Here is a 24,922-nt window from a genome sequence, read left to right as displayed (position 1 = left end):
TGTAGCGTGTAATTAATATCATTACATTTACATTTAAAAGTAGTAGTAGTACTATCTCTTTTTATAAGATGATTAGACTTGTGTAAAAATTTACATGTATCTAGACACTAGTGTAATGGATGGTCAGTGTATTATCTTAATCAAACACAATTTGATTTGTACTAGTTTATATCCAAACACAAATAGTATGTAACATCAAGACAACCTGAACTTTATGCATTTCTACATGCCCTTATCCTATGGGCGGTAGCCCTGTGGCATGTTTGGTTCGCATGATTTAGAAAATGGAGTTGGAAAAACACAAGAATGACATATAGCATCATGTGAAATCTACTGGAAATAAAAAAAAGCAGGAATTTGTATCAGCAAAGGCAGGAACTTGTGTGGAGAAAGAGGTGCATGTCACATTTTTAATTGAGACAAAAGAAAATTCTCATGAGGTAAGACCTAACGAAAATTGAGAGTTCTGAGTCTTACGAGAAAACCCTAGGTAAAAATAAAATTACAAGCAAACTCAAGGAGAATTCGTCGCCCTCTCCGACATGCACAGAAGCTTGTCCCCGGAACAACGGAGTCCTAGTAACTGGAGCTAGGAATTTAGTGGATGTTGCCCAGAGGCCCATCGACGACAACCTGAAGCACGGTCCATCAACTTGGAGAAGGCGGCGAGAATTCGAGGTCAGGCGAGTACACTCAAAGCGTCGTCGCAACATCTTCTGAAGATACACACATGAACAGAGACCTATGAATTCGGTTGACGAATCATTAGCGCTTTGTGTTTATTTTGCTGGCGGGGAGGAAATATCTCGTGGTTGTTGGAGACGATAATGCGCCATCTAACTCCAAGAATGCGCAATCCCATTCGTTTGAATGATTGCCATGTTGGGGTTTGTTGCTTAAGGTGAGTGTCTAGTTTCCTAACTTGATTGCATTAAAAGTTAAAACATGTCCATTTTGAGTTGTTGTGTTATAGAGAAGTGACGCAAGTGTATTAACAAAATGTGATCGTCTTGTCACGTTGAGTGAAGTGTTGGAGGAAAACATGGGGTTGAACTGTCATTGTCATGTGAAATCCTACCGAAAATGAAAACACTAAAATTTGTAGCAGTAGATGTTTGGTTGCATCACAAAAAAATGCAGTGTGTGAAGAAAAGGGTCCATGTCACTGTTTTTTTAGGGAGATTGAGGGTTTTGGCATGGTGAGGAACTTACTTCTTTTTTAATTTAACAGAAGGCCATAAACCATGTACAGAGCCTTGCAAGAACACCCTAGGTAAAAGTAAAAAATTACGAGAAAACTCAAAGGGAGAATGAAGAGGGACCTATGGACTCGGTTGACAAATCGCTAACTCTTTGCGTTTATTTTGTTGCCGAAGAGAAAATATCTCGTGGTTGTTGGAGACGATAATGCGCCATCTAACTTGAAGAATGCAATGTTTCAATGATTGCCATGTTGGGTTTGTTGCTTAACGTGCGTGTTTACAGTTTCCTAGTTTGATCGCTCGTAGCTAATTAAAACAGGTCCCGTTTTCAGTTGCAGTGATACTAGATGAAGTGACGCGACGTGTAAGCAAACAAAACGTGATTGTCTTGTCACGTTGAGTGGAGTGCTGGAGGGTACAATGCACTAGTGTACGTGTATTATTATGGTACAAGATGCGATCCAGTAGGCTGTCTTAATTAGATCGTCTCGTCTGGTCCAGTGGATCCATCGGTTCCATAATAATCCGTTCAAAACGGTCCAAATCGACGGCCCCGGCAGGGTCCGACTCCAACTGCTGATGACCAACGACCTTCCTTTGACGTGGCCGCAACCATCGATCCTTAACACTCACCATCTCCTAGTGCTACCTAGCTAGCTAGCCACCATCTAATCCACCATCCAGGTTTACCTTTGCATTTGATTACTAGAAACCATTGCACAAGCTCGCTAGCTATCTGCCGCTGAGATCACGAGCTCCTTGTTGGTCACTCACCAAGTCACGAGCAACAGTAAACTAGTAACTCGTGCACGAGCTCTCTGCTGCTAGCTGCTGCCTTGAAGCGTTAAACTACACGGAAGCCCAGGTAACCATGGTGGCCGCCTGATCTGTTGAGATTAACAATGTGTATGGTTGATTCAATCGAGTTTTTTTACCATTCGACAAAACTAATGCCCCGCAACTGATCTCCCAGCAACTTCTGTGACGTGTGCGTTGGTGTGCGCTGAGAGTGTACTTGACTGGATGTGCTTCCCACCTGCTATTGGGCGGTTTGATAAGGCATTTGATTTTTTGGATGATGTGAGTTGGTATATTGTCATCCCCTTCATCCAACTGTAGGTTTAATGAGGCGGTTTAGAGGTTGATCTTTTGTAATGTTCTTGTAAGGTTTTGTGAATAATCTAATAAAAAAAAGTCGTGTGCATCCTTTGGATGTAGAAGCTAGGGTGATATTTTCACATTTCGAAAAAAAAACTGATCTCTCAGCAAAAGAATCTAACCCCAAGATTCGGCACCATAAAGGGCAAAGTTAAAAGTGTGCAGGTCGGTGCTAAAGTTTTTCGTTGGCGCCACGTCATATGGGGCCAAAGGAAGATCGGCGCCAATGAGCTTCGCCCCAAAACACTTAGACCGAGAAATCTTGGCGCCAACCTGCACGATTTTGGCTCCAACCTCTGTGGCGACGAACTTCAGATAGTTTCAACAAGGGACCAGATGAGACATTTGTTTTGTCGAAGTGTTAGATATATCAAAAAGTAAGTACTCTACTTCCTTCGGTTTAAATTAATTGCTGAAAATAAATGGCTTCAATCGATGATGATCGTATGGTATTATGCGTGCCATTGGAACTGTGTTCGGTGGCCTAAGCCTGTCATCAGTCATCAGCCGCTCCCTCCTGCTCCAACATAACTTTTTTCTCGAAGCACGCCTGCCCTCCCGCTCTAGCATAACTGCAACTAACACGCACGGGCAAGTTAACTGTCCCTGTCCTTGACACTGTATCCAACTATCCAAGTCGCGAGTTTCAGCTCAGACAGCTCGATCGATCCGTCGACGTGCTGATCGACATGGCCAAGCCAGCGACCAACGACCGCAACAACAGACGGAGCGGCCACGTGGACCAGTCAAGCCAGCGAGGAATGCTGCCAACAAACAGGCACGGCCCAACAAAATAAAATTACTTTGAGGAAGAATAACAATGGTGCATGGGCACGCAGAGGAGACGTCCCTGGATAATTGTACGGATCAATTAAGCTCTCAACTGCTGCATAATGGTGGCTGCCGCATGATTATGTCGTGAAAACCCATGTGAAGGTGTGGAGCTATGGCCATCTCATCAACAAAACTACTCCAAAGCCAGGGGAGCGAGCGTTCAATCGGCACACAATTGTGGAAGAGGAGATGGGGAAGTAGAAGGTAGATGAATCTCGGCTATATATCCTTGTTCATACAAATTTTACATTGGTTGACTTCTAAAAAAACATAAGCCTTATTCATTGGAACAGAGATAGTATTTGCTTTTAAGAAAACACATGTAACGGCGGAAATGGTGAATGGAACCTGGGTGCGCGCGCACCCATTTACGAAAAGTTCAAAAAAATGCTATTTAAAAGTTTTAAAAAAATGTGAAGTAAATTTTTGCATGTATATATTATGTTGATACTTACTCGTGTGTGTTTTCACGGAAAAATATCATTGTGTGTGACCTACACAAAAATGACAAAATGCAAATTCCTATTCCTGTGAATAGTAAAATTCCTATTCACTATTCTCATTTGGACATTTTGTCATTTTTATGCAGGCCACACACAATGGTATTTTTTCATGAAAACTCACACGAGTAAGTATAAACATAATATGTACATGCAAAATTTTACTTCACATTTTTTTGAAACTTTTAAATACCATTTTTTCGAACTTTTCGTAAATGGGTGCGCGAGCACCCAGGTTCCAAACGTCCGGGTCGCATGTAACGGTACTTTTTTTCCTAAGAAGTAGGAGTACTCCACCGTTAGGGATTATAACGTTTGTAGGTCAACTCGCTGGGACCAAAAAATCCATAAATCCCCTTATTAATTACTACATACACCAACCATTTTAGCTCAACTGGTTAACCCATCACTTGAGTTCAAATCTTCGTAAACGTGAATTTAGGTTTCTATTTATATTTGAGGCCCAGGCTAGATGTGGTACTCATGCAATTTATCTTGAGAACTATGCTTTAATCTTTCATCAAGATTACAAAAATCTTAGTACTCATGCCTATGACTGTGTGTATCCCTAATTGGTGCAGAGCAAAGAAGTGAAATTCTCCCCATTTTAAACACGACTGGTCTCTTTTACTGTCGAGACGCAACACGAGCCTATGCATGCTGGATGCCGTTGGCTGAAAGCGGTGGCACGGACTATATATATACAACCAGGTTGGTTGGCGTCCTATTAAACTACTTTCAGATGCATAAGTCGTGTCTCTTTTCTATTCCGTTGGCAAGTTTATGTGTACATGCTTTGTGATTCATGAGTTGTAAAACTAAAGATTATATTTCATTGGGTAATGGTTGTATGCATCGATCGATGTAGAGGCCAGCCCTTTCGAGAGAAAAACATACACCAACCTTTTTAGAGAAAAAAGTAACATGCATTAGATGAGAGATGATGATAAATGAGAGAGCCCTTATAATATTTAACAATTTTAAAATCTTGTACTCCTTATAATTTATAATCCCTAACAGAGGGAGTATCCCTGTTTGAGATTAGTTCAGACAATAATGAAATGAGTAATTATTACATTATTGTCATTATATTTCAGATAAGGAGCTTGCAGCATGTAACTAATGCCATTAAATTAATATTTAAAATTAAATGTTTGGGATTTCATATCAAATCACATACTAATGGACTAATAATGGATGATCAATGTATTATCTTAATCAAACAAAACATGTACTAGTGTAAATTCAAACGCAAAAGGTAGTATGCAAGATCAAGTCGACCTGAAACGTATGCATTTCAATACTCCCTTTCCTACGGGCGGCAGCCTCCTGGTTCGTTCACTGGATTTTGAAAATATCGAAATTGAAAAAAATAGGATTGGCATTGCATGCCATATGACATTCTATAGGAAATAAAAACGCAAGAATCTGTATCAATACATGTTTGGTTGGATGCTAGCAGTAGGTGGCGGTTTAGTTTCCCTGTATTTTATTTTTCAGCACCTGGAAGTTTCAGGTCTTTTCAGTTATGTGTTTTCATAAGATGTCGCGATGAGATTTTCATCACAACATCTTATGAATTATGAAGACTCTCATGAAGAGAGAAATACAAATAGCGAATGGTTTATGTTTATTTTTTCGAAAAAATGTTTATTTTTTCGACGGTGAGAAAATATCTCGTGATTGTTGGATGCGATAATGCGACATCTGAGAATAAGCATTCCCATTCGTTTCAATGATTCCCCTTGTTGGTTTTGTTGCTTAAGGTGAGTGTTTAGTTTCCTAACTTTTTTCACGTTGAGTGATGAAGTGTTGGAGGATACGTCCAGCGACCGGTGATGATGCATATACAGAACTTAGAGCAATATAATGTACTATACCTGTATTGGTACAACACATGCGATCCAGTAGGCTGTCTTAGTTAGATCGTCAGGTCCGGTGGATACGTCGATTCCACATTCCGTTCAAACTTGTACAACGGCTGGTTGGATCGACTGTCCAAATCGGCCGGGTCGAGGTCTAACTGCTGCGAACAACGACCTTCTTTCGACGTGGCCGCAACCATCGATCCTTGGCACAATCGCAGTATCTCACCATCGATCTCCCTTTTACCTTTGCATTTGATTGCTAAAAATCATTACACGCACTAGCTGAGATCACGAGCTCCCTGTTGGTCACGAGCAGCAGTAAACTAGTAACTGATGCACGAGCTCTCTGCTGCCCTCTGTTAAACTACACCAGAAGCCGAGCTAACCATGGTGGCCGCCTCATCTGTTGGGGCTAATTTACAAGCGTCCCAACATAACTTGTTTTCCAAACCATGTCTAACTGCTCCAACATACTCACAGGTGAGTCAAGTCTTGAGTTTCAGTTGTTCGCAGTTGTGCCCAGAAAATAGATCTCGCATACACCGCTCTCTCCTCAACCTCTCTCTCCCAGGCGATAAGGGAGGCGACAAGGAGAGCCACTTTCCTTCCGTCCGCCGCCGCTGAAGACAGGGGCTTTCTCCCTCTCCTCTCGTCGCTCCGGCGGTGGGGGGCGGGGGAGGAAGCCTCGGTGGTCTTTGGCCGGCGTGTAGATAGGTGTAGGTTAGGGTTTGCGGGCGGTGCTCGGTCGGTGTCGACGCCGCCGCCGCGAATAAGGTATTCCGGGTCACCGTCTTGGCGGCGCCGTCGTGTGTCGCTGAGGAGCCGCGGATCTAGGTTTCCCAGGCGAGATCGTCGAGGCGACGGCGGGGATCTCGTCGGGGGATTTTGCTTCTCGTCTTCGTCCTCGTCACGTTGGCGTCTCCTCCGCCGCCGTCGGGAAGACGAGATTTGTACAGGAGCTCTCATCGCTGGCCTCGTCGGGCTGGCGTTGGTCTTCGAGGTGGCGTGGTCCGTGCTGGGTTGCTGGTCCGTGGCAGGCGGATCTGGTGCTCTCTCTCGACGTTGGTCGACGAGGCTGGCCGGATCTGGAGGTCGACGAAGAGCTTGGGGCTGGGCCCCGACCGACGAGCCCCAACGACAAGGTGAGCATCTCCGGTGCTCCGCTTTTGAGGTTCTGAAAGCCCAAGTGTGGCGATGGAGCTGCGTCGACCTCGGGCATGTTGGTTTCTGCCGCTCCGTCTCTTGGTGTTCGCCGTGGCGGCGCCGGAGTTCGGCGGTGGATCGGATCTGGTGCAGAGTTCCCCGAGGACTACTGTGTAATTTTTCTTTCTTTTGGGGTTCTTTCTGCAAATTGTACGGGTCTACGTGTCCTTCTGGACCATTCCGTGTCGGTGTGTACGTTCTGTGTACTCAGCTTTGATATAATGAAATACGTATGCATCTCAAAAAAAAAGTCTTGAGTTTCAGTTCAGACAGCCCGATCGATCAACGTGCTGACATGGCCAGACAGGCGAACAACGACCTCAACTACAGACGGAGCGGCCACGTGGACAAGTCCAGCCAGCGAGGCATGCTGCCAAGCCAACAAACAGCACGGCCACAACAAAATTAAATTACTCTGAGATGACACTGGTGGAAAAACAGGCTTCGGGTGAGCCCCATAAGTCGCGATGCTGCAGGATCCGCGACAAATGGTACCTTTAGTCGCGGTTCGGGAGGAGAACCGCGACCAAAGGCCTGGGCCCAGGGCGCTCGGTGGCCAGCCGGTGCACGTGGGGGGTCTTTAGTCGCGGTTGGCCAGGCCAACCGCGACTAAAGGTGCCCGAAGGCCTTTAGTCGCGGTTAGCCGGGCCAGCGGGACTAAAGCCCCTCCCCTATATATACCCATCCAGCAGCCAACACTTAGCCATTTGGTGCCATTCTCTTCACAAGCTCACAAGTGGGTGTTAGGTTTGCTTTTGGTTCCTCTTATGCACATAAGGTGTTTGATGAAATGCCCCAAGAGCATGAAACAAACATGATATGAAGTGTTGGAGCCACACTTGAGCTTTCTCATTTATTTTTTCCTCCTCGATCGCGGTTAGCAACTTGAACCTTTGATGTGTCGTTGATAAAATGTGCATGTGTGTGTAGTTCATTGTTTAATTTATATTGTTTGTAGCTAGTTAGTTTAACAAATGCATGATGGTTAATTATATATTTTATATTATAATAATGCAGATGAATCGACAATGGATGTACGGTAACCGACTCTCCGGCGAGTTCAGTGCGGGTTTGAAAGATTTCCTCGTAGTGGCTAATGCGAACAAGCAGGAGGGTTTTGTTATCTGTCCATGTGTTAAATGTAAGAATCGGAAGGTTACTCATCCTCAAGAGATGTTCACATGCACATGATTCGGCACGGTTTCATGCCAAGATATAATTGTTGGACCAAGCATGGAGAAAGATGGGTTATAATGGAAGAAGATGAAGAAGGGGCTGATTTAATCGATGAAAGCTATCTTGCTCATTTCGGTGATACTTTCATGGAGGATCTTTGAAGGTGAAGGGAAGGTGAAGGGGAAGGTGAAGAAGAGGCCCGTGATGATCCCGTTGATGATCTTGGTCGGACCATTGCTGATGCACGGAGATGCTGCGAAACTGAAAAAGAGAGGGAGAATTTGGATCGCATGTTAGAGGATCACAGGAAGGCGCTGTACCCGGATGCGATGATGGTCCGAAAAAGCTGGGCTGCACACCGGATTTGCTGAGATGGAAGGCACAGGCAGGTGTAGCTGACTCGGCATTTGAAAACTTGCTGAAAATGTTGAAGAATATGTTTCCAAAGAATAACGAGTTGCCCGCCACTACGTACGAAGCAAAGAAGGTTGTCTGCCCTCTAGGTTTAGAGGTTAGAAGATACATGCATGCATCAACGATTGCATCCTCTACCGCGGTGAATACGAGAATTTGAATGAATGCCCGGTATGCACCGCATTGCGTTATAAGATCGGAGGCGATGACCCTGGTGACGATGTTGAGGGCCGAAACCCGGGAAGAGGGTTCCCGCCAAGGTGATGTGGTATGCTCCTATAATACCACGGTTGAAACGTCTGTTCAGAACAAAGAGCATGCCAAGTTGTTGCGATGGCACAAAGAGGACCGTAAGTCGGACGGGAGTTGAGACACCCCGCAGATGGAACGCAATGGAGAAAGATCGACGAGAGAGTTCAAAGATTTTGCAGCTGACGCAAGGAACATAAGATTTGGTCTAAGTACGGATGGCATGAATCCTTTTGGCGAGCAGAGCTCCAGCCATAGTACCTGGCCCGTGACTCTATGCATCTACAACCTTCCTCCTTGGTTGTGCATGACGCGGAAGTTCATTATGATGCCTGTGCTCAGCCAAGGTCCGAAGCACCCCGGCAACGACATCGATGTGTACCTAAGGCCATTAGTTGATGAACTTTTACAGCTGTGGGGCAGACCTGGTGTCCGTGTGTGGGATGAGCACAAAGAAGAGGAATTTGACCTACGAGCGTTGCTTTTCGTAACCATCAACGATTGGCCTGCTCTTAGTAACCTTTCGGGACTGTCAAATAAGGGATACAATGCATGCACGCACCGCTTACATGAGGCGAAAGTGTACATTTGCCAAATTGTAAGAAGAACGTGTACCTTGGGCATCGTCGATTTCTTCCGAAAGGTCATCCAAGAAGAAAGAAAGGCAAGCATTACAACGGCAAGGCAGATCACCGGCCGAAGCCCTGCGGAACACACTGCTTGGTGCCGAGGTATTTGATATGGTCAAGGGTTTGAAAGTCATCTTTGGAAAGGGTCTGGCGGACAATCGATTCCGAAGGAGCCGACGGGCACGTAGCCATGTGGAAGAAGAAATCTATATTCGGGAGCTAGAATATTGGAAAGTCCTAGAAGTCCGCTCTCGCAATCGACGTGATGCACGTTACGAAGAATATTTGCGTGAACATCCTAAGCTTCTTGGGCGTGTATGGGAAGTCAAATGATACAAAGGAAGCACGGCGGGACCGGCAAAGTTTGAAAGACCCCGATGACCAAAGATCCGGAACGGTTTCAAGGTCGTGCCGGCTACGCTCGACCAAAGAAGAGAAGGTCATCTTTTTTGAATGCCTGAGCGAGTATGAAGGTCCCGTCAGATTCTCGTCCAATATAAAGGGAATAATAAACATGGCGGAGAAAAAGTTCCAAAACACGAAGTCTCACGATTGCCACGTGATTATGACGCAATTGCTTCCGATTGCTTTGAGGGGGCTCTGCCGGAAAATGTTCGAGTAGCCATTGTGAAGCTATGTGCATTCCTCAATGCAATCTCTCGAGAAGGTAATCAATCCAAGTTCTACCACGGTTACTGAACGATGTGATCCAATGTCTTGTCAGTTTCGAGTTGGTGTTCCCGCCATCCTTCTTCAATATTATGACGCACCTCCTGGTTCACCTAGTCGATGAGATTTCCATTCTCGGTCCTGTATTTCTACACAATATGTTCCCCTTCGAGAGGTTCATGGGAGTATTAAAGAAATATGTTCGTAACCGTGGTAGGCCGAGAAGGAAGCATCGCCAAGGGCTATGGAAATGAGGAGGTAATTGTGTTTTGTGTTGACTTTGTTCCTGACCTTAAGCCGATTGGTCTTCCTCAATCGCGGCACGAGGGGAGACTAAGTGGAAAAGGCACGATCGGAAGGAAATCAATGATATGTATGGACGGCCATTCTCAGTCAAGCACACCACACGGTTCGACCAATTCCAGCTTGGTGGCTCCGTACTTTGAGAAACACAAGAATATTTTACGCTCGGACAACCCCAGGAAGCCCGAATCCTGGATTAGGAAGGCCCACATGGAGACTTTCGGCTTGGTTGAGAAAACATTTAATGAGTGACAATAAGGTTGTAGATCAGCTGTACATGTTGGCCAAGACACCATCTTCGACTATAACGACTTTCCAAGGGTACGAGATAAATGGGAATACATTTTACACGATCGCCCAAGATAAAAAGAGCACCAACCAAAACAGTGGTGTCCGCTTTGATGCAAGAACCGAGAATGGGCAAAAGGTCACATATTATGGTTACATAGAGGAGATATGGGAACTTGACTATGGACCCTCCTTTAGGGTCCCTTTGTTCCTGCAAATGGTTCAAGCTAACAGAGGTGGGGTAAAGGTGGACCAGCAATACGGAATGACAATGGTGGATTTCAACAATCTTGGTTATCTTGACGAACCATTCGTCCTAGCGAAAGATGTCGCTCGGGTTTTCTATGTGAAGGACATGAGTAGCAAACCGAGGAAACGGAAAGATAAGAAAACGATCGATTACATCGTTCGATGATCCAAAGCGCCACATTGTTCTTTCGGGGAAAAGAAACATCGTGGGAGTGGAGGACAAGACAGACATGTCGAGAAGATTATAATATGTTTGCTGAAATTCCGCCCTTCAAAGTGAACACCGACCCAAGCATTAAGTTAAATGATGAGGATGCTCCATGGATACGGCACAATCGTAAGCAAGCGGGGACACAAGGGAAGAAATGATGTGTAATAATTTATTGTACCAAACTTTGTTGAATGAATCATGTGAATTATATTACCCGTGATGTGTTTGGTGTCCATTTTCGAATGATTCAATTGACTCGAGATAGCACTGATGATACATGAAATTTGGAGTGACTAAGTCATACTCCCGCATACATGTAATGTGGAGTGACTAAGTCATACTCCTGCATATAGGAAATTTGGAGTGACTAAGTCATACTCCTACATACATGAAATTTGGAGTGATTTAGTCATACTCCTGCCTAGGCGTATAATATGCATACTCGTAGTCTTCATAGCCGCCGCCATTGTACTGGTAGTCGTCGCCTTCTAAGTTGCGGCGTCGTCGTCGCTGCTTGTCGTCGGCTGTCGTCGGGCGGCGCTCGTGGCTCGAATCGAGGGTAGCGCAGCGGGGGATATCGCCGGCCGTGATGTAGTCCATGACGCTCTGCAGTCCGGCCGTACCACCATAGCCGACGGCCGGCCTCGTGGAAGTTTCCGGGAGGCGGACCGTCCTCCTCATACAGCGAGCGCCCTCTCACGCCGATTGATGAAGAAGGCGTCCCAAGTATGCTGGTTATCGGGATGCCGGCGGATTCATCCGCTGCTCCGGCGTGAGGTCGAGGTAGTAGTGGTTCGTGATGGCCGCCCGGCGCGCAGCACTCGAGGGACGGGAGGGACCGGCACGCCGCCGGCGCTAGGCTCCGGCCGCGAGGACGCGGTAGTCCGGAGGGCAAGGGTAGTTCGAGGCGCAAAGCTCCTCCACCCTGGTAGGTTAGAGTGGGTGCGGTGGAAGCCATGAGAGAGTGATGAGAGATTGTAGAGATGTGATGTCGCCAAGCCGGGCTACCTATATGTAGTGACAAATGGCGGGAAAAATGGGAGCGGGAAGACAGAGGCGGGAAGAAAGAGGCGGGAAAAAATTGGCGGGAAGAAATTGGCGGGAAAAAATTGGCGGGAAGAAAGAGGCCGGAAGACAATTGGCGGGAAGAAAGAGGCGGGAAGACAGGGAAGAAATGGCGGGAAGACGAGGAGGGAAGAGGGGGTCGGCGGAAAGAGGCGGGAAGAGGGGGCCAACGAACTTTTGAATTGAATTAGTTTTATTTTTATGAATTTTTGATAATTTGTATTTTTAAATTTTTGAATTGAATTAGTTTTATTTTTCTGAATTTTTTGATATATTATTTGTATTTGTAAGATTTTGAATTGAATTAGTTTTATTTTTATGAATTTTTTGATATATTATTTGTATTTTTAAGATTTTGAATTGAATTAGTTTTATTTTTATGAATTTTTTGATATATTATATGTATTTTAAACATTTTGAATTGAATTAGTTTTATTTTTCTTAGTTTTTTGATATATTATTTGTATTTTTAACATATTGAAATGAATTAGTTTTATTTGAATTAGTTTTATTTTTAAATTTATTGATATATTATTTGTATTTTTAACATTTTGAATTGAATTAGTTTTATTTTTCTGAATTTATTGATATATTATATGTATTTTTAAAATTTTGAATTGAATTAGTTTTATTTTTATGAATTTTTTGATATATTATATGTATTTTTAAAATTTTGAATTGAATTAGTTTTATTTTTATGAATTTTTTGATATATTATATGTATTCTAAACATTTTGAAATGAATTAGTTTTATTTTTCTTAATTTTTTGATATATAATTTGTATTTTTAATATTTTGAATTGAATTAGTTTTATTTTTCTGAATTTATTGATGTATTTTTTGTATTTTTAAAATTTTGAATTGAATTAGTTTTATTTTTATGAATTTTTTGATATATTATATGTATTCTAAACATTTCTGAAATGAAATAATTTCGAAAAAAGCCTTTAGTCGCGGTTGGCCAGGCCAACCGCGACTAAAGATCATTTTCCGCGGGAACCTCAAATGGGGCGAAAAAAGGCTTTAGTCGCGGTTGGGGTCACCAACCGCGACTAAAGGGTAGCCTTTAGTCGCGGTTGGTGACCCCAACCGCGACTAAAGGTCATTCGCTATAAATATCGCGCGGCCGAACGGCCGCGCTAGTTCCTTCTTCCTCCGCCCGTTCGTGTCTTGAGACGATCTCTGCAGCGCGCCTCGACGACGCCGCCGACGCCTCCTCGACGCAGACGCCGCCGCGCGTCATCGACCGCCGCCACCCGCCGCGCACATCGACCGCCGCCACCGCGCGCCATCGACCGCCGCCACCCGGCTCGCCGTAGCCCCGTAAGGATCCAAACCGCCCCGCCGCCGCCGCCAGCGCCGCGCCCCAGGTCATCGCCGCAGCCGCCGCCGCGCGTACCGTACCCGCGCCGCCAGAGAGAGAGGCGCGGGCCCCGCGCGCCACCGCCCAGAAGAGAGGCGCGCCGCCGGCCGAGAGAGCGCGCCGGCCACGATAGGGGGCGCCGCGCGCGCGGCGCATACCGGCCGGCCCGGCCAAATTTTTTTCTTTTTTTTTTAGTTTTAGTTTTTGTTAATTTCGAAATTAAAATTAACTAAAAATTGAGACGTATAATTTGTGACTTAAAAAACTACAAGAAGACATAAAATTTGAGACTTAAAAATTTGAGACTTAAAATTTTAGACTTAAAATTTGAGACTTAAAATTATCTAAATAATTGAGAGTTAAAATTTTGAGACTTAAAAAACTAAAAGAAGACTTGTAATTTGAGACTTAAAATTTTGACTTTTTTTGACTTAATAATTTTGACTTAAAATCTTGACTTAATAAAACGTACTAGATCTAGGGGAGACGGAGGCCCGAAGGCCGGCCGGGCGCGCGCCACACACACGCATTAGGACGGCGTGCCACACACACGCACTAGGGCGCCGAGGACACATAACTTACCCACCGCGCGCGGGTTATGTGTCCTCGGCACCGCCACCGCCCTTTCGCCACCGCCCGTTCACCACCGCCACCGCGCGCGTATCCTGAGGGGGGAGCGAGCCCCTCGTCGCCCCCTCCGCATACGCCTCCCTCTCCGTGACGCCGTCGTCTACCGCCCCGTCTCGCGCTCTTCCGCGACACCCTCTCCCAACCCCTTCCAGCTCGCCGGCCCCTCCTTTTGCCACCGCCCTTTTGCCACCGCCACCACCCCTTCTTCACTTAATTAATTTGTTTTGACTACATGTTTTCAGGATCGACATATGGCGGACGATAGAGCTGACCCGATTCTGGACAACTATGATCCGGACGCTGAAGACCATATGTTCGGCATCATAAAAGGCGATATTCCATATGTGCCGACCGGAGAAGAAGAAGATGATATCTCTTCTTATCCGAACCTTGAGTGTGAAGATGAAGGGCGCCGTCGACAAGCGAGATGATGCCGAAGAAACGTCGATAAACGACGATCTTCAATTGGAAGTAGCAACCACCTCCGCGCCGAGGTATATATATATATATACATATTGAGCGTCTGGTGATACAACTAACTGATTTGAATAAATGTGTGTGTACTAACGCGCGCGACTCTCTTTCTTATTTTAGCCCTCGGCCGGATCGTCGAAAAATCGAGTACGTCGTCAAAGCGTGGCGCAACCAAGACGATGAAAGCAGGAGAAACATGCACCATCGATGTTGTCGATGAAGCAACCGGCAGGCCGCTGGAGCCCAGCAAGAACGCCACCAAGTTTGTCAGCCAATGCGGAGCCGTTGTTAGAGACAACGTCTCGATCACCCGCCAGAGTGGAATGAGCCAAAGAAGGCACGTGTTGGTTTCACTTTTGTCGATAAGAGAGAAAAAAAAGATTGCTTCAACAAGCTTATGGAACATTTCGTTCTACCTCCGGAATACCGCAAATACGATGAGGAGGGTAACAAGATTGCGGAAAACAAGGAGAGGCGCAAGCTAGTCAAACGATTCGCTCTTTCTAGGATGGCCAACGCATTCCGGAAATACAAGCAAAATCTAGCCCATGACTTTGTCAACCAGGGCAAGACTCCGGATTTCATAGGACAATATGAGAAACTGCAACATGATTGGCCAGAATTTGTGAAGCAAAAGAAATCGGAGCAGTTCCTTGAACTATCGAGAAAAAATAAGGAAAATGCGGCCAAGAAGGAGTACAATCATAAAATGGGGCCAGGAGGGTATCGCTTTTGGCAGCCTAAGTGGGAGAAGATGGAGAACGAGCGAGGGCGCGAGGAATCCGTCCGGTACGGAGGGATGGGACCCAAGGGCCAAAAGCTGGTGGTACGGGCATGGGGATCGCCGAACCCGGAGACAGGGAGTGTGTTTATCGGGCAAAATAATTACACCCACCCAAAAGCTTATTGAGGCAATGAGGGAGGCTCAAGAGGGAGGATCGGGTTCAACAGAGAGAACGACGCCCGACAAAAGCCCTCGGGAATCCCTGAACACGGAGGACGTATACGAGGCATGGGGCCCATTCCGTGGAAAATAGGGTTCCCGGAACGATGACCCGTACGGTTACGTGAAGCCGTAAGATAAATTTGGATCGGGATGGAGATGTTGTGGCGAAGTTGTTAACTTAATTGGTTGTGATGAAGAAAACCGTGAGTGTACTAGTCGCCGAAAGAGATGCAGCTCGGGCGCAGCATGTGAAGATCATCCAATGGATCTCGGAAGCCAGCGAGAGAAGAAGCAGCGTGGCTTCCACGGAGGCCTCACCGGCTGGTGCACCGACGATAGAAATTACCGCACCGGAGCCTCGGTGGTCGAAATTACTGCACCGGAGCCTCCTCGCTACCCCGTGGACGATATCAAGGAGATGAAAGCATGTCATCTGTATTATCCTATCGGGAACATGTGCATGAAGGTAGCCATCGGCAGTGCTTTACCACCTGGAGCACTCCACCACAACAACCCCATTCAAGATGGCTATGCTCGTGTGACGGTGGAGGAGATAGTCCAACGGTTTGAGGACCTGGACATTGACATTGCTACACCCGAAGGGGTGAAAAGACTTGGAGATGTCAAGCGCCGCTCATTCTATGGCGTAAGAAATTTATCAAGTTTCCAGCGAGGCGCCAACAAGTCCACCCCGTACGGTGGTGGTGGTGGCGGTGGCGGTGACGGTGGCGGTGGCGGTGGCGGTGACGGTGGCGGTGGCGGTGACGGTGGCGGTGGTGCTTCACCTAATACACCTCATTCACGTCAGCCCACGCCGCCGCCCCCAGTCCTCGTCCGACGGGTGATCGACACCGGTACCGCCCCAATCCACCTCCGGCGAAGAAGCGGCAGTCCTGGGTTATTAACCCGGACCCTTACGTACCTAAGAAAACAAAGGTACCGGAGGTATCATCAAGCCTCTCCCCACGAGGCCTTGGGAAAGTAGTGCCGAGGAAGTCGAGGCGGGCGCGGCTGCTGATTTAGAGAAATGGAAGGCGAGCGTCAAGAGGAAAATAGAGGGCGAGCCCAAGCCGGTATATTCGACAAGGAAAAGCAGTGGGCTAAGTCATTTTTGAACACACCGTCCCAAGCCGCGAAGAATCTGCCTCGACGACTATTTACGTGAACTTCGTAGGCAAGCACTCGCGTTCAAGAACAGGAAAGAGTTGGCGGAGAAGAAAGCCGTGAAGGACGAGGCCGAGTCAAAATTAGAAAGGGGGCAAGAAGTTGCCCAGCTCGGGGAACAAAGTCAACAATCGAGAGCCCGCTCATAGTGCAAGCCGCCGATCCGGATGCCCCGATATCATAGCAGCTGCGGCAGCACATGGATTGACGTAACGAGTGCCGAGAGAACAAGCGGCCGAGTTAGGTATCACTCTTCGTGCACCGCTAGGCCTTGATGAGGCGCCAATGAAGGACGTAGTATTTACATATGTGAAGAATGGCCCTCTCGTCGAGCCTGCGCAGAAGGGGATCTACCTCGACAAATGCTAGGTCTGCTAAATTGGTACAAGGGTTACATAAAACATAAAAACGCCAAAGACTATATCTATGCGGAAGTTAGATATGAGCATCACTTCAAACATTACTGGGTACAAATTCCTCTCGAGTGAATTGTTCCAGCTGTTCAATCTGCGCGACCTCGACAAATCTATCATCGATTGCTACGTTACGTAAGTGATTTATTAATTTCTACCCCATCTCGTTCATTGCCTGCACCGTCCTAACTATCTTGTTGTGTACGCTATTATGCGAGAATGAAGAAGCGGGAAATGCGAATAAGGAACATCCATGATGTTGGGTTCATTGACCCACACATCGTTAATTCACATGTGTTAGAACACCACCCCGCCGACGTGGAGGATGACCTGTGGCGGTTTATTAGAAAACAGCAACAGAAAAGTGATATTCTATTTCCTTACCATTTTGGGTGAGTGTTTCTGTCTTGAGCACATTCTCTTTTGTTTACTCCATGCATGGTATGTGGCTAATCGATGAGTTATGCATGACTGTGCATGTATCGTGTCCGCAGGTTCCACGGGATTCTTATGGTAATTAAAGTTCAGACCTCCTCAGTTCTCGTCCACGACTCTCTGAATATGGATCCGGCGCTTTGGGGCGACATGAGAAAAATGATGCAAAAGTAATTATTTTCATTCATTTGCGCTCTATATCGATCGGCCTATTTCGTTCATCATTTCCTAATATCAAGTAACTAATTAATAACTCTCTTGTTTATTTAATTTTCTTTGCCTCGTAGGGTTTGGAGACGGTTCGTAGATACCAAGGTCGGTGAATTCAAAAAGAGCTACATTTTAAAATGGCAGTGCGGACGACTGGGGATACTCAGCCACCGGGGACCAACCTATGTGGATACTATGTTTGTGAGAGGATCCGGAGATACTGCAATGAGCGGGACCAGACGTGTGAGAACAACATCCTGAGGAATAACCTCCGGAAGACGCTTAGTCCAGAAGCTCGCTTCCGACCACTTCAAGAGGAACTAGCTGGATGGTTGGCGAGGGAAGTCATCGATCCTAAAGGAGAACACTATTACGATGACGTAGAACTTTATATGCACCAGAATTTGTAACTAACTTGTTCAAAATTGTATATGGTCATCCGATATTGAATATATATTGTATATGGTCATCCGATATTGAATATATATTGTATATTCCTCTTGAATTCTTTTTGGTTCTAATTTCAAATTTGTTTGAAATTGTACATTCATATGCATGTATGTATACAGTACCGTAGAATATGTGAAACTCCTTCAAAATTAAAACCCAAAAGAAATAAAATAATACAAATTAAAAAGAAACCAGATTTAGGGGGAGGGGGGCTAAAACCCTAAACCCTGCGGAGGCCTTTAGTCGCGGTTGGCCTAAATATGTGAAACTCCTTCAGAATTAAAACCCAAAAGAAATAAAATAATACAAATTAAAAAGAAACCAGATTTAGGGGGAGGGGGGCTAAAACCCTAAACCCTGCGGAGGCCTTTAGTCGCGGCTGGCCAGAAGAACCGCGACTAAAGGTCCTCCGCCTCTGGCGCCGCTCGCGGCCCACGTGGACGGGCCTTTAGTCGCGGTTCGTAAGGAACCGCGACTAAAGGGGGGGGCCTTTAGTCGCGCAGCTTTGGTCGCGGTTGCGCCACCGCGACTAATGGCAGTTGCCAACCGCGACCAAAGCCCTTTTTTCCACCAGTGTGAGAGATGCAGGGAGAGACAATATATGGTGCCTTGCACGCACAAGAGACGTCCCTGGATAATTGTACGGATCAATTAAGCTCTCTCAGCTGATGCATAATGGTGGCTGCGCCGCACGGCCGGCGACGATTATCCATGCATGATTGTGTCGTGAAAACTCATATGTGAAGACGGAGCTATATGGCCATCCCCCCCCTCCCATCACGAAAACTATTCTAAAGCCAGCCAGCGTTCGATCATATAATTGGAGCATATATCAGCTGGGGAAGTAGTAGAGGGATGGATCTTGGCTTTATCCTCGTTCACACAAATTTAAAACTCGAATTATTGTTCAAATTCCACTAGTTTAGATTGTTTTAGGGATAAAGGGATTTCATTAATTAAAATATGGATTATATCCCACACATAGGACCGCCACGGTGGAAAGCGGACCATGAATATTCCACTTGCACCGGCATATTGGCCAAGTTAGTTTGTGGGCTACCTTTTTTTGTCGTAGATGTTAAGCTTCATGCACTAGCCACTTGAACCAAAAGTCTGAACTGATGGAAAGGGCTAGGCAATCTACTTATACACTTCACAACAGTAGATACTCTTCATCTCTTGAAACACGGGATTCCCGGACATTGTTAGATGTGCTAATAAGACAACATTAATTGCATGGAGTTCCATACCCCCTTTGGTATGTGTTCCGAAATGAGGATGCACATCGAAGGAAGAAATGTATAATTTTGTGTATCGATTAATACAAAAGTCGGGTTATCTTACTTTCTGAGAAAGAATATAGATCGAGGAAGAGTTGTGAACTCAGATGTCTAATACATCATGCTAATTTTGTTCCCATGGGAAACACATCTCGCGGTTGCTGAACACGATGTGCCATCTAAATATATGCAATTTTATCTATTTCCAAAATAGGAAAGCTCCGGTTCGTTGCTTAAGGCAAGTTTTACTTATCACTTTAATTAATTTAGAGAAATGTGTTTTCAATCAGTTACCAGTGTTGTCGCGCTAGAAAAGTGGCATGACCAAACTCACTATCTGAGGAAACAAACAAAAGACGATTGTGTCTTGTTACGTTGCGTGAAGTGCTTGAGGATACAAAAGCATTATGCACGATGCATTAGAATCAACCTACGGTTAGGTGGTTAGGAGGGCAGTGTCATCTTTAGTCTATCAGAATTTAAACCATAAGTTTAACATTTTGGTGTCTCATAAAGACAAAATATTTTTTAGTGGGAGACGACGTTTTCATCAATAGCGAGGTGACTGTGATAACTTTATCAGTCTCGAGACCCACGAAATCAAATTTATTGGACTCAGTTTCTCGAAGATGCTCGTAGAAATAGGATGTGTATACATCCGTAAGGCAGGCGTAGTATTCCGTCTCAGTGAAACGAGTATACACATTAAAACGCGTCTAAAATCATATTTGAACCAAATATGGCAGAAAGTTGCACCGGTTAATTTGAAACGGAACCGGTAATAGCCAGCCGTAATCCACCATCGTGATTTACCCAGGAATCATTACACGCACAGCGAGCTTCGTGTTGGTCGCCTCACGAATCACGAGTAGCATCGGTAAACTAGTAACTGGTGCACGAGCTCTCTGCTGCTAGCTGTTTTTTTTTTTAGAGAACAGGCAGCAATGCCCGACTTTAAATTAATAAAGCCACAAGGTAACAAGTTAAGGGTTACACACTGCTGGGCATTACAGCTTAGCCGAGACCAGAGTTCAAGAAGACACAAAGCACACACATAAGATAGATCATGGTGAAGGGACACACGCAGAAGTCGCGCCCCGGACCCCTCCGCCTACTTCTTCACACCGCCGGCGGCTTCAGCTGCACGTACAGCTCCCTTAGCTCGCGTGCCATCCAGCTTAGCCCCTCCTTTTCTCTTCCCTTGGCCTTTAGGCTCCACAGCTGCAAAAAGATAATGGTTTTGTAAATAATGTCAGCTGGGTTAGAAATAAGTTTCTTTTCAATCGCAAACTTGTTGCGCACAGTCCAAAGCGCCCAAGATTGGGCTAAGAAAAGCACCCACAACAGCCTCCTAGGATAACCCGAAAAACCAGAGAGGATGGCGTGAAACTGAGCAAAGCTGGCCGGACACCAGTTGCACCCAAGCAGCTGGCGCAAAACCGACCAAGAGAACGAGGCCAAGGAACAGGCAAAGAAAATGTGGCTGGCATCTTCCGGTGCGCCGCACAACGCACAAAGGCCATTGGAAGCGCCGTGTCTGGTGAGGATCTGTTGGCCTGACGGCAGCTTGTCAAGCGCCAGCTGCCAAGAGAAGATCTTGATTTTGAGCGGGAGCTTCGCTTCCCACAAATCTTTGGCGTGGGCGATAGTCGTACCCTGAGAAAGCTGGGCGTACATCGATTTGACTGTGTAGGAGCCAGATTGTTCCAGGTGCCAGGACACCAAATCTTGACCAGGGCTAAGAAGCACGGGGGTGAGCATCCCTTGCAGCTCCCCCCACTGGCGCAAACCCTCCTGATCAAGGGAACGACGGAAGCGGACCTGAAGGGCCTGATGATGGAGAGCATCTGCCACCGAGATGTCAGGGTTATCGCAGATGGCAAAGAGCGAAGGGAAGGAATCCATGATGGGGCCTCTCCCTAGCCACCAGTCCTTCCAGAAGTTGGTGCGGATGATACGTCTCCGACGTATCGATAATTTCTTATGTTCCATGCCACATTATTGATGATATCTACATGTTTTATGCACACTTTATGTCATATTCGTGCATTTTCTGGAACTAACCTATTAACAAGATGCCGAAGTGTCAGTTGTTATTTTCTGCTGTTTTTGGTTTCAGAAATCCTAGTAAGGAAATATTCTCGGAATTGGACGAAATCAACGCCCAAGGTCCTATTTTGCCACGAAGCTTCCAGAAGACCGAAGAGTCAACGAAGTTGGGCCACGAGGTGGCCAAACCACAGGGCGGCGCGGCCCAAGCCCTGGCCGCGCCGACCTATGGTGTGGGCCCCTCGTGACGCCCCTTGACCTGCCCTTCCGCCTACAAATAGCCTTCGTCGCGAAACCCCCGATCGAGAGCCACGATACGGAAAACCTTCCAGAGACGCCGCCGCCGCCAATCCCATCTCGGGGGATTCAGGAGATCGCCCCCGGCACCCTGCCGGAGAGGGGAATCATCTCCCGGAGGACTCTACGCCGCCATGGTCGCCTCCGGAGTGATGTGTGAGTAGTCTACCCCTGGACTATGGGTCCATAGCAGTAGCTAGATGGTTGTCTTCTCCTCATTGTGCTTAATTGTCGGGTCTTGTGAGCTGCCGAACATGATCAAGATCATCTATCTGTAATTCTATATGTTGTGTTTGTTGGGATCCGATGAATAGAGAATACCATGTTATGTTGATTATCAATTTATATCTATGTGTTGTTTATGATCTTGCATGCTCTCCGTTATTAGTAGATGCTCTGGCCAAGTTGATGCTAGTAACTCCAAGAGGGAGTATTTATGCTCGATAGTGGGTTCATGTCTCTAAAGTAAATGCAGGGGAGTGAGAGAAACCTCTAAGGTTATGGATGTGCTTTGTTGCCACTAGGGATAAAACATTGATGCTATGTCCGAGGATGTAGTTATTGATTACATTACGCGCAATACTTAATGCAATTGTCTGTTGTTAGCAACTTAATACTGGAGGGGGTTCGGATGATAACCTGAAGGTGGACTTTTTAGGCATAGATGCATGCTGGATAGCGGTCTATGTACTTTGTCCTAATGCCCAATTAAATCTCACTATACTCATCATAATATGTATGTGCATGGTCATGCCCTCTTTATTTTTCAATTGCCCAACTGTAACTTGTTCACCCAACATGCTGTTTATCTTATGGGAGAGACACCTCTAGTGAACTGTGGACCCCGGTCCAATTCTCTATACTGAAATACAATCTACTGCAATATTGTTCTACTGTTTTCTGCAAACAATCATCATCCACACTATACATCTAATCCTTTGTTACAGCAAGCCGGTGAGATTGACAACCTCGCTGTTTCATTGGGGCAAAGTACTTGGTTTGTGTTGTGCAGGTTCCACGTTGGCGCCGGAATCCCTGGTATTGCGCCGCACTACATCTCGCCGCCATCAACCTTCAACGTGCTTCTTGACTCCTACTGGTTCGATAAACCTTGGTTTCTAACTGAGGGAAACTTACTACTGTACGCATCACACCTTCCACTTGGGGTTCCCAACGGTCGCGTGCTGTACGCGTGTCAAGCTAAATTTCTGGCGCCCTTGCCGGGGAGATCAAGACACGCTGCAAGGGGAGTCTCTACATCCCAATCTCTTTACTTTGTTTTTGTCTTGCTTAGTTTTATTTACTATTTTGTTTGCTGCACTAAATCAAAATACAAAAAAATTAGTTGCTAGTTTTACTTTATTTGCTATCTTGTTTGCTATATCAAAAACACAAAAAAATTAGTTACTTGCATTTACTTTATCTAGTTTACTTTATTTACTACTGCTAAAATGGGTACTCCTGAAAATACTAAGTTCTGTGACTTCACAACCACAAATAATAATGATTTCTTATGCACACCTATTGCTCCACCTGCTACTACAGCATAATTCTTTGAAATTAAACCTGCTTTATTAAATCTTGTTATGCGAGAGCAATTTTCTGGTGTTAGTTCTGATGATGTTGCTGCCCATCTCAATAATTTTGTTGAACTATGTGAAATGCAAAAATATAAAGATGTAGATGGTGACATTATAAAATTAAAATTGTTCCCTTTCTCATTAAGAGGAAGAGCTAAAGATTGGTTGCTATCTCTGCCTAAGAATAGTATTGATTCATGGACTAAATGCAAGGATGCTTTTATTGGTAGATATTATCCCCCTGCTAAAATTATATCTTTGAGGAGTAGCATAATGAATTTTAAACAATTGGATACTGAGCATGTTGCACAAGCATGGGAAAGAATGAAATCTTTGGTTAAAAATTGCCCAACCCATGGACTGACTACTTGGATGATCATCCAAACCTTTTATGTAGGACTGAATTTTTCTTCGCGGAACCTATTGGATTCAGCTGCTGGAGGTACCTTTATGTCCATCACTCTTGGTGAAGCAACAAAGCTTCTTGATAATATGATGATCAACTACTCTGAATGGCACACGGAAAGAGCTCCACAAGGTAAGAAGGTAAATTCTATCGAAGAAACCTCTTCCTTGAGTGATAAGATTGATGCTATTATGTCTATGCTTGTGAATGATAGGACTAATATTGATCCTAATAATGTTCCGTTAGCTTCATTGGTTGCACAAGAAGAACATGTTGATGTAAACTTCATTAAAAATAATAATATTAACAACAATGCTTACCGGAACAATTCTAGTAACAACTATAGGCCATATCCTTATAATAATGGCAACGGCTATGGTAATTCTTATGGGAATTCTTACAATAATAATAGGAATTCACCCCCTGGACTTGAAGCCATGCTTAAAGAATTTATTAGTACACAAACTGCTTTTAACAAATCTGTTGAAGAAAAGCTTGGGAAAATTGATATACTTGCTTCTAAAGTCGATAGTCTTGTTGCTGATGTTGATCTTTTGAAATCGAAAGTTATGCCTAATGAAAATCATCATAATAAAATTGTTACTACATCAAATTCCATCCAAGTTAGAATTAATGAGAATATAAGATTGATGGCCGAATTGCGTGCTAGGTGGGAAAGAGAAGAAAATGAAAAAGAAGATAATATAGCTAAAGTTTGGACTATTATCACCGCTAGTAATGCTAATGCTACACAAGTTGCTGCACCTCCTACTATTACTAATAAAAGAATTGGTGTTAGCAATGTTTCCACTTCTAATGCAAAGCGCGAAAAACTGCCTGAAACTGCTAAAACTGCTGAAACTGCATGTGATAAAGCTGCTGAAATTTTTTCCAACATTGGGGATGATGATCCCATTGCTTTAGATTATAATGGTTTGAATTTTGATGATTGCCACATCTCTGAAGTTATAAAGTTCTTGCAAAAACTTGCTAAAAGTTCTAATGCTAGTGCTATAAATTTGGCTTTCACAAAACATATTACAAATGCTCTCATAAAAGCTAGAGAAGAGAAATTAGAGCGCGAAGCTTCTATTCCTAGAAAGCTAGAGGATAGTTGGGAGCCCATCATTAAGATGAAGGTCAATGACTTTGATTGTAATGCTTTATGTGATCTTGGTGCAAGTATTTCTGTTATGCCTAAGAAAAT

The 24,922-nt window shown here is 45.1% G+C and overlaps 1 protein-coding gene across 1 annotated transcript; it reads right to left on the bottom strand.

The window, feature by feature from the left end:
• Positions 1–20,494: 20,494 nt before the first annotated feature.
• Positions 20,495–21,288, bottom strand: LOC139835907 (uncharacterized). The gene is made up of 2 exons (XM_071825805.1): positions 20,898–21,288; positions 20,495–20,604 (listed from the first exon to the last, which is right to left on the bottom strand). The coding sequence occupies exons 1-2, from the start codon at positions 21,286–21,288 to the stop codon at positions 20,495–20,497; spliced, it is 501 nt and encodes a 166-aa protein (XP_071681906.1).
• Positions 21,289–24,922: the final 3,634 nt, after the last annotated feature.

This window comes from Lolium perenne, chromosome 2 (assembly GCF_019359855.2).
Source record: "Lolium perenne isolate Kyuss_39 chromosome 2, Kyuss_2.0, whole genome shotgun sequence".
Classification (NCBI taxonomy): Eukaryota; Viridiplantae; Streptophyta; class Magnoliopsida; order Poales; family Poaceae; genus Lolium; species Lolium perenne.
Note: the sequence above shows the minus strand (reverse complement) of the source record. Positions and strands in the feature narration are given on the sequence as shown.